The sequence below is a fragment of the Bison bison genome, unplaced genomic scaffold (genome assembly GCF_000754665.1).
Source record: "Bison bison bison isolate TAMUID 2011002044 unplaced genomic scaffold, Bison_UMD1.0 scf7180017864063, whole genome shotgun sequence".
NCBI classification, from domain to species: Eukaryota; Metazoa; Chordata; class Mammalia; order Artiodactyla; family Bovidae; genus Bison; species Bison bison.
In genome coordinates, this window is record NW_011494635.1 from 1,313,774 (window position 1) to 1,324,745 (window position 10,972).

Below are 10,972 nucleotides of genomic sequence, written 5' to 3' on the forward strand. Positions count from 1 at the left end.
GTGAAAGTGAAGTCGCTCAGTCGTGTCCAACCCTCAGCGACACCATGGACTGCAGCCTTCCAGGCTCCTCTGTCCATGGGATTTTCCAGGCAAGAGTACTGGAGTGGGGTGTCATTGCCTTCTCCAATATTTATAGCTAGAGTCAGATAAATAGGTTGTTGTTGTTGTTGTTTAAAGTTTTTTTCTTTCATTAAAAATATCTGGAGAAAAGCAACTCAGTTCTGATAAAGTGGCTTCCAGGTGTCATCAGGAACCCAGACCCTCTGTCTTTTGTTATTCTGCCTTTAGAATGTTTTTCTATCCTCAGCATCTTGTTGTGGCTGCTGTGGTTCTGGCCATTTCATGTGCAAGAGGCAGGAAGAAGGAAGGACTAGGGCAAAATGACTTTTCCCACTGCCCTCTTCCCTCCTGCTTCTACCCCATCCCTCATCAAGGATGCCTGCTTATCTCTCTTGACTTCTTAGGTCATAAGTGGGGAAATGTTCCAACTGGGCATATGTCCCAGGAATCCATTCCTAAGAAAGAAAGGGAGATAGAATAATGGGTAGGCCAGCAGCATCCCCTGCTGCCATGTTAATTAACTTGCTGGGATCAGGGTGGCCAACAGGCTCCCACCAGCAGGTGATGCTCAGTCCCGAATCACTGGAGTGGTTGGGAAGTCCCCTGCTTCTCTCCAGTCACAGTTCAGTGCCAGGTTAGTGGTGGCAGAGAACCTCTGCTTTGGGGAGCTGGTACGGATGGGCTTCTACATTGAATGGCCTCCTATTGAACTTTACTCCCTCCTTTCACTGACGACATCATATGATTTTCCCCCATATATCCTTTCTGATGTATCGAGTTCTGCTAAACTCTGTGTGGGCAACTTAATTAGTTTGGGAACTTAAAAATTCCAAGCTTAAAAAACTTAGCTTGAGTTTTGCCTGTTTTGTGACATGCCACTGTGCAAATATGAAAATACGTTATCCCTTTAATTTCTAATTCTTTATAGTTTAGAAATGTGCAAAAACAACTCCACCTGCTTCATGCACAGAAGAATTATATGAATCTTTAGGCAACAGTTACATCACAGGATTGCAGCAAACTGATTTTCATTTTTGACCTTATTCCTTTTTCCCCTCTTTTCTGTGTGTTTTTTTTTTTTTTCTTTCATCTGAGCACACACTATCTGGAATGATAAGTTCTTTTATAAATTGAACAGCTCTCAGTTTGCTCTTCAGCTTTGCCTTTTTCTGCCAAGGATTTTTCCTGATTTGTTAAAGCATGATTTACTAAACTGATATGCTACCCCAATTTCATTTTATCTTAACTATCAATACAATCCTTGTTGTAGTTCTGATAAAGTTTAAAACCTCTAAGGCACAGTATTCCACACTGTGCACTTTAAGTCACTCACCAAAGCCCCCGGTGGATTGCTTTATACCGGCCACGAGTGTGATTAATACCAGAATTTTACCGTCATATTGCTAAATAAATTATATTGCTAATAAGAGATTGCCACCACAAGTTTAGTTGTGATGCATGCTGCTAAGTCACATCAGTCGTGTCCAACTCTGTGCGACCCATAGACGGCAGCCCAACAGGCTCCGCCGTCCCTGGGATTCTCCAGGCAAGAACACTGGAGTGGGTTGCCATTTCCATATGCACATGCTAAATTGCCTCAGTCGTGTCTGATTCTTTGCGGCACTGTGGACTGCAGCCCGCCAGACTCCTCTGTTGGTGGGGATTCTCCACGCAAGAATACTGGAGTGGGTTGCCATGCCCTTCTCCAGAGGATCTTCCCGACCCAGGGATCAAACCCACATCTCTTACATCTTCACTGGCAGGTAGGTTCTTTACCACTAGCATTGCCTGGGAAGCCCTTTAGTTGTGATAAATGACCATAGTTTCTGGCCAGCCTCCTCACAGAGAAAAGACATCCAGGTTTAAAAATTGATTCTGTTTTTTTGTTCTTTAGTCCCACTTGAAATTGAATTACATACATCACAGTCGTGTAGTCAGACTTTACTATTTCTCTTGAGGAAGGATGTACCAGCAAGTTCTCCAGATGTCATCTGGGGTTTAGTGAAGCCCCACATGCTCAGGCAACCATCCGGCATTCACATCCCCCTCATGGCCAGGGGTTGCCGGTGGTCCTCAGGGGATGAAGAGACTCTTTGAAGCCCATGTTGGTCTCTGCAGCCAGTGAACACTTTGCCCTCTGTAGCCGTAGGAGTCTGGTCTCATACCCTTAGGCCTCAGGCCACAAGCGCGCAGGACGCTGGCTTCTCTGATAAAAGCCAGGCTGCCTGGGTGTTTCGCCATGGGTTCCAGCCTCATCATCTCCCATAATCTCCACCTGGCCACCAAATGCTACCCAGCAGGGCAGCGAGGGGGCCACCAGGCACACTCATCTCACTCTGCCCTTTAACTTGGCTTCCATGACAGCGCCTGTCTGATTTTCATTTGAACCAAAATAATGAACAAATCAAGAGTCCACATAAAAAAAGACCCAAGTATCTGGCATTTCTTGAGAGATGATATCTGGCCAACCAGAACCCCAAGACTACCCTGGCAATGACTGGATGGAGCTGAGTCAAGGTTGAACACTGTGGCTGGGGTCCGGGCCATCCAGCTCATCACAGCATCCTGGACAATGAGGACCAGAGCCAGCCAGCATCTGTGATCATGTGGTGCTGTTCCTTTCCCTATGGCAGAGGAAAGCACCCGTCTTCACTCGTGTCTGTGTCAAAAGTCAGGGAACAGGAATTATACTGGAAGGGCTCTGCACTGAGTGGGAGAGAGAGAGGGGGCAAGGCTGGGGAGGAATACTTCTTTGAAAAAGTGAGAGAGAAGCCAATAATTTTCACAAGTAAGTGGTAGCCCACTTCCCTCATTTAGCGCCTCAACCCTCTGTGCACTTGACTTTCAATCCCTGATACAGTTGCTTCTATGCAGGTTTTTTTGTTTGTTTGTTTTTTGTTTTTTTACCAAAAATGGCCACATCAAATGCAGTTCTACAGACTCTTCCATGGCCCCGTCCCGCCTATGGGAGCAGGTGGATCCTGGTTTCCCTTCCCTTGACCCTGGCCAGACCTTCATGATGAGCCATGATTTGTTCATGATGAGCTCCGTGACTGAACCTGGCAGGAGAGCCCCTGCTGGACTCCTCAGGACCAGGTTAAAGAAGACTGTGAGCCCTCTGGACTGCTGACCTCTCCCAGGACGTGTGCCCTGGAACCCAGCCACCCAGTCGTGAGGGACCTCAAGTCACACGGTGTTCATGTGGCATCACGTCCCCTGCCCCAGCTGGGACCAACCTCTAGACACAGGCTGATAATGATTTGTCATCTGTTTAAACACCCACCCTATCTTCTTGGGGAAAGAAAAAGGCTTGAATTCATCTCCAGGTGATTCCAGCCCCTGGCCGTCAAGTCTGTACCCTCAGCATTCAGGTCTTCCCAGCTGAGCTCTCCGAAAAGACCTACTGTCCCCCACCTTGGCCCTGTCTGCATGGCTGACCTCCAGAACCTGGGAGCCTCCTAACGGTTTCTCATGACCGAGCTTCGGAATAATTTGTTATGCAGCATCAAGATGACCAGGGCAGTTCCTTTTGAGAATCAGCTCCAAGTGGCCACTTCACCCATCTGGTTTTTGTTTTGTTTTGTTGTTTTTTAAATTACAACCTGATTCTATCTGGAGATGGAAAAAGGCACACCTGTGCTGGGCATTGCTTTCTTTATGTGAGTCAATGAATTAATTACTGTTTGAACGCTTCACCTGTTACCACTGAAATAAGCATCTTTCTGTAATGCACCTCAGGTCCCATGCCCGACGGAGGTGGATATTAGCCTCCATCCGACCAACAGAGAGGTTTCAAACAGCTGCCTGCGGCGGTACACCGGCCCAATTCCCTGCAATCATTTCACCCTCAACGATGAGGAGGATTGCCTGAGGGCCCTGGCCTGGATCAAGAACAACTCCATCACGGCCGAAGGTAAGGATGCTGGTTCCCGTGCATCTTTTCAGAACAGCGTTTTCTTTCCATAATGAGTCTTATTCTTCATCTAGTTCCAGTATATAATTAGTGCCTAATTAATTCCAACCAAATCATTCATCTGTCATGCTTTGTTTTCCAGATTAATTTACAACTTGTTGTCATTTTTGGATACCCAGCATGTTTGCCGGGGGAAAGAAAAGGGCTGGAGATAGTTTAATTATCTATAATTATTTTATTACACGAAATGAATATCCGAAGAGCAAAGCATGGCTAAAATCATTAACTAATTAAAGAATAATTTAATAAGCAAACATGTTTAGCAATTATATGGAAAATATGTCTCCTTTTGTGAGGCTGAAAAGACCTCGGAAGAAAAAGAAAGGTCTGAGTCGTAAGGGCTCTTTTCTCTCGCCACCCATTGTTCTCCATCGTGGTTGCCCGCACAGTCGTTCCCACAGACGCTCACAGTCGAGTCGCCTGCCACTTTTTGCATCCAAAAGAGAGGGGAAAGCATTTGTACAAATGCCTCTGCCACTCAGAAGCGTCGTCTTAAGTGTCTTCCTCTCTCCCACTTGGGTTCATGGAAATTGTTCGACTAATAGAATAACCAGAACAGGGCCTCGCTGCCGGTTTGTCTTGAAACCCGGGAGTCTACTTTTAGAGGTGACTTTCTGCAGCCTCCTCATTTTACTGAAAGCACAGAGAGGATCAGGGCCTTGGTCAGGTTATAAACTACCTGCAATGGGCTGGTCTTCTAATCCAGCCTTCAACTCAGTCCAGGGATAGAAGGATCACTAAGTGACAGGAGTATGGGGAATCAGTATATATCCAATCAAATATATTAATCTATGTAATGTATTTATTTAAATATAATTTCATCATGTTAGTATTATAATTAATGTTAGTTATTATGACTAATTAGAACCCACCTGCCAGTGCAGGAGATGTAAGTGATGCAGGTTTGATCCCTGGGTCGGTAAGATCCCCTGGAGGAGGGCATGGCAACCCACTCCAGTATTCTTGCCTGGAAAATCCCATGGGCAGAGGAGCCTGATGGGCTACAGTCCATGGGGGTCGCAAAGAGTCAGACACGACTGAACACCTTAGCACAGCACATTGTAATTAATGTTAGTTGTTATAATCAATGTTAGTTATTATAATTAATATATTAAATTATATACTTTCTTCTAATTTTTAGTGGAACTTTTTGGTTAACTCTCAAGTTCCTACACTTATTTCATTACAAATAAAGAAATAGATATCAAAGAACATTCAATACATTACTGAATTCAATTTTTTAATACTTATAGGTTATTTGAATCAAAATTTATACGTGAGATTGGCCTGTTTTCTCTTTTATGCTTGACTTGTCAAGTTTTGGAATTGAGGGTATGCCAGTCTCACAAAATGTTTTGGGGAAGCTTTCCACATTTTTCTGGGGTCAGAAATACTTTGCATCTAAAAATTAGACAGGAATAACCCATAAAACCAACTGGGGGTCTGGAACCTTTGGGCAGGTGTGGGAGATACATATATATACACACATATGCTGCTAAGTCGCTTCAGTCGTGTCTGACTCTGTGCGACCCCATAGACGGCAGCCCACCAGGCTCCCTCATCCCTGGGATTCTCCAGGCAAGAACACTGGAGTGGAGTGCCATTTCCTTCTCTAGTGCATGAAAGTGAAAAGTGAAAGTGAAGTCGCTCAGTCATATCCGACTCTTAGCAACCCCATGGACTGCAGCCCACCAGGCTCCTCCGTTCATGGGATTTTCCAGGCAAGAGTACTGGAGTGGGGTGCCATCACCTTCTCCAACACACATATATATAATTACATATATATAGCTGTATACTGGGAACCCAGATTAAAACTTGATGAAGTATTTTAATATTTGCATTAACACTTGGTATTATTTTCAGTTTGGATCTGTATGTATTTAAACCTGTTTCAATATTTTAGTTGTTCTTTAATCACTGCCCTATGACCTAAGTACACTTAGGGAATCAGTGACTTTTACCATAAAGGGCCAGACAGTAAAAATTTTAGACTTTGCAGGGCATATGGTCTCTGTTCGAACTACCCAACTCTGCTGCTGTAGCGAGATAGCAGCCACTGACAATGTGTCAGTGAATGAGCATGACTGTTTTGGAACACTGTTTATTGGAACACAGTCATGTTCCAATAAAACTTTATTTACAAAAATAGGTGAATCAGAGTTTTCAGAACCCTTCCTTTATCCATACGATCTGTGACATCGTTGTCTTTGTTGTTTAGTCGCTCAGTCACATTCAACTCTTTGCGACAACATGGACTATAGCCTGCCAGGCTCCTCTGTCCATGGGAATTCTCTAGGCAAGAATACTGGAGTGGGTAGCCATTCCCTTCTCCGGGGATCTTCCGACCCAGGGATCAACCCAGGTTTCCTGCACTGCAGTCAGATTCTTCAACAGTTGAGCCACCAGGGACCCATTTCATCAAGTCCAGACCTCAAAATGTAACTTAAACTTGCTGAAAACACAAAAACCAGTGGTTCAATACAAAATATGATTATGTCTTAGGAATGTGCTCAGTCCTATTACAATGTAATATTTTAATCAACTGTTGGCTGTTTTGAGAGTTAGGATTCAGGAATCTTTTGACCAAGAAAAGGGCCTTTGCATGTGGCAATGCAAGTTATTTTTGTTTTTTTTAGTTTCTTTCTACTCTGTAGACCTATTAAGCCTTCTTTTTGGCCATATTGCCCTGTCAGTGACCACCAGTTGAACAGGAATGGTGATTGTGGACTTTCTTGTCTCATTCCTATTTTAGGTGGAAAAGTTTCCACATCACTTTCATCTATAAGTATGCCTTTTAGATGTTTCTAGTTTTTAGTTCAGTTTAGTCGCTCAGTTGTGTCCAACTCTTTGCCACCCTAAGAATCACAGCACGCCAGGCCTCCCTGTCCATCACCAACTCCTGGAGTTCACTCAGACTCACGTCCATCGAGTCAGTGATGCCATCCAGCCATCTCATCCTCTGTCGTCCCCTTCTCCTCCTGCCCCCAATCCCTCCCAGCATCAGAGTCTTTTCCAATGAGTCAACTCTTCGCATGAGGTGGCCAAAGTACTGGAGTTTCAGCTTTAGCATCATTCCTTCCAAAGAAATCCCAGGGCTGATCTCCTTCAGAATGGACTGGTTGGATCTCCTTGCAGTCCAACAAATAAATGCTGAATTTTATTAAATGCTTTTTTCTGCATTTATTGAGGTGATAAATAATTTTTTCTCCTTTCTCCGTTAATTTGCTGAGTTACCTTAATTGATTTTTTTCCACTTAAAAGTATCTTTTTTTAAATTTTATTTTATTTTTAAACTTTACATAATTGTATTAGCTTTGCCAAATATCAAAATGAATCCATCACAGGTATACATGTGCTCCCCATCCTGAACCCTCCTCCCTCCTCCCTCCCCATACCATCCCTCTGGGTCGTCCCAGTGCACTAGCCCCAAGCATCCAGTATCGTGCATTGAACCTGGACTGGCATCTCGTTTCATACATGATATTTTACATGTTTCAATGCCATTCTCCCAAATCTTCCCACCCTCTCCCTCTCCCACAGAGTCCATAACTTAATTGATTTTTGAATGCTGAACTAACTTTGCATCTTGGAATAATTCTTACTGGGTCGAGATGAAAATTCATATATCCTTATTCCTGGAATCAGAATGCTAACATATTTAGAAGAATTTCTATGCCTGTGTTCATGAGGGGTACTGGTGTACAATATTCTATAATGCAAGTTCTTAACTCTGAATGCTTATGGCAGAGTACTTAGAAATTCCAAAGCAAAAAGTTCTTAGCTTTCAAATGGGGGAGGAGCATCCATGCTATCGCATTGCCTTAACTAGTGGTCAAAGATGGTGACATTCTGGTACCCACTTAGAGGGAAATAAATGGGTTTGCAAGATTTAAGAATGTCTCCTATTAGCCATGGCATAAAACCCATTCATACCTGTTTTTGTCTACGAATGAACAGGTTAGGAAGTTGGTAGACATTAGCTTCCTATCTTAAAAGTAGGCTGCTTTCCAGGTCCATTGCTTAACAATACTCCTGGGGCATCTCCCAAGTGGGTCGTCTAAACAGTCAGAGGCCCGGCCCAGGCTCTGGAAGGCATCTGAGAAACCGATCCAGCCAAGTTCATTCAACTTACGCTAGTGACCCTTTTCAGAGGACTCTAAGAGAAGTTGGGAAGAAAAACGTTAACCCCCTGCCTTGAGGAAGCTCTTTCTCTTTGTTGTTTTTCCATAATTAGAGCCCTATTCAGATGAATTCAATTAGTCCCATTCCAGATATCTTCCTCACATGGGCTGCTGTGAGGAGCAAACGAGATTAATAAGCTATTTCACGTCCAACTCAGGGTCATGTCTCTTACATGGTAAGAGTTCAGTCATATAACCACCACTACTGCTGTGCGATGGGGTTGTTGCTGTGCACGAAGGTTCCCTGGGTGTACATCTCAGCCCTTGCCGTCCTACCGATAGTGCAGTCTAGCACGGTCTCTACACAAAAGATAGGGATCCGTGTACACCAGGCAACTGTCTGGTTGTAGAGGGGCACCATGGCCTTCATGGGAGCCCAGGAGAATGTGAAGTTTGGAGACAGCTTCCCCAAGGAGGGAGGATTTGGCTCAGCCTTAAAGGAGGGCAGGATAAGCAAAGGAGGAGAGAGGTTGGGGACGTCTGACTTGTATCCAAAACCCATGGCCCAACAACTGGGGTCGGGCAGACTCTGTGAAGGGCAGCAATGAGATGGGCAAGTGGAGGGGTGAGGGGGGAACTTAACTGTCCAGCTCGGTCCAGGTTTAACTGGTTGCTTTTTAGAGGTTGGGGTCCCAAGGGTGATGCTGTGCATGCAACAGCACTGCAGAACCCTCATCTCTGGTGTTCACGGCAGGGTGAATTGGGGTTGGAGGTGGGGGCCACCATGCTGGCGGGAAGGGCTGGAAGCAGCCACCTTTGATCCATTTGGTGGTCCTGTTGGCACAAGACCGCATCTAGCTTATTTCCACATGAGTAATGGGCTGATGGCATTTGAAGCAGGAAACTAGAAGTTGGCACTCCATGAAATGGAGGAGCAGAGTTTTGTTCCCGCATCCATTACTGTCACTCCGCCTGTCAGCTCTTGGTCCCTAATTACGCCAGAAAGAATGTGGACGTTTTTCATCAGAGTTAGCTTTTGCTCCCTCGTGCTAATTCTCCTTTTTCTCGGTAATTCAGGGTGGGGTTGGAGGGAGGCGGGCACCAAGGATAGGGCGCTTCGGCCAAGACCGTGAGAAAAAAGTCTCCTGTGTCTCATGGGTGGGGATTGAGTCAAATGTCCACCCAAGAATCATAGCCTGAATCCTGGGACAGTCCAGGACCAACTTGAAGCCCAGGGACTCAAGAAGAGGGGCTTATTCTGAGGATGGTGGAGAGATTGTTCTAGAAGGACAGATGGATTCTAGGTAGCAGAAACAGTGAATTTTTTTTTTTTTTTAACTAAGAGGAAGTTAACTTTCCTCTGAATTTCTGCTCTTTGGAAATGCACAAACATCTCCCCTAAAGTATCACCAGTCTCCCCCCTCCAACCCCCGTTCGTTTTATCATACCTCCCTCTGCTTCCAAAGGAGAAACAGTTGTTCTGTGATGGAATGAGTCCAGTCTGAAGGAAATTGTTTTGGGGGCTCTGGAGTTGGATGGGTTTATAGATGTAAATTATCCTAAACTATTAGAACTGCTCCAGCATCCTGGCGAAGAGCTGACATCACTGGCTTTCAACAGCAAACAAAACCTGGAGGGTTTAGCTGGCGGGGCGGGGGTTCAGATAGAACCCAGCAACCTAATACATTATAACAGTTTATGGCATTAATTGAAACTAATTGAAATTCAACTGCTATTACCTCTGTACTTTCCATGAAAATGAAAAGTAGGATGAAAGTAAAGTACAAAAAAATCCACCGCCTTAATGGCCCGAAATGGATCAATTATTTTCATCTTTAGCTAAATACAGTTTACTGCCTTATTAAAAGCATGTTTGTAAGAAAAGTATAACATTAAAATTCCAGTGCATGAATCACCGAACAAAGCCCTTGTTATGCTATATCTAATATATTCTTCCTTTTTCATTTGGCAGAGCAACATGGGACAGGTCAGGCTTGGGTCATGGAAATCTTATGCTTTAACTTATGAAAAATAAAAAGCGTATTCTCTGGTCTATTCACAGATATAAAATGTTTTTTTAAGTGAGTGTTTTTTTCATAATTTATAAATATTCTTTGATATCTATGAAAATTCTTTCATTATCTAGTTATTTCCAGAAGTTAATTATACAGATAAAATGCCAGTTAGAGGGGTTTTTTTAGGAATGTGTTATATCAGTTCAGTTCAGTAGCTCAGTCATGTCTGACTCTTTGTGACCCCATGGACTGTAGCATGCCAGGTTTCCCTGTCCATAACCAACTCCAGGAGCTTGCTCAAACTCATATCCATCGAGTTAGTGATGCCGTCCAACCATCTCATCTTCTGTCGCCTCCTTCTCCTCCCATCTTCAGTCTTTCCTAGCATCAAGGTCTTTACCAATGAGTCAATTCTTCACATCAGGTGGCCAAAGTATTGGAGTTTCAGCTTCAGCATCAGTCCTTCCAGTGAATATTCAGGACTGATTTCTTTCAGGATGGACTGATTTGATCTCCTTGCAGTCCAAGGGACCCTCAAGAGTCTTCTCCAACACGACAGTAGTCAAATATATATATATATATTTAAAATATAAGTATTTAGAACAAGTTTTTTTTTTCTAATTTTATTTTATTTTTAAACTTTACATAATTGTATTAGTTTTGCCAAATATCAAAATGAATCCGCCACAGGTATACATGTGTTCCCCATCCCGAACCCTCCTCCCTCCTCCCTCCCCATACCATCCCTCTGGGCCGTCCCAGTGCACCAGCCCCAAGCATCCAGCATCGTGCATCGAATCTGG

At 44.0% G+C, this 10,972-nt stretch overlaps 1 protein-coding gene across 1 annotated transcript in view; it reads left to right on the forward strand.

The window, feature by feature from the left end:
- CFAP61 (cilia and flagella associated protein 61) overlaps positions 1–10,972 on the forward strand; it is a 250,115-nt gene that overhangs the window by 173,820 nt on the left and 65,323 nt on the right. Inside the window, 1 exon segment of the mRNA XM_010836599.1 lies at positions 3,799–3,973. Coding sequence (XP_010834901.1) covers positions 3,799–3,973 — 175 coding nt within the window.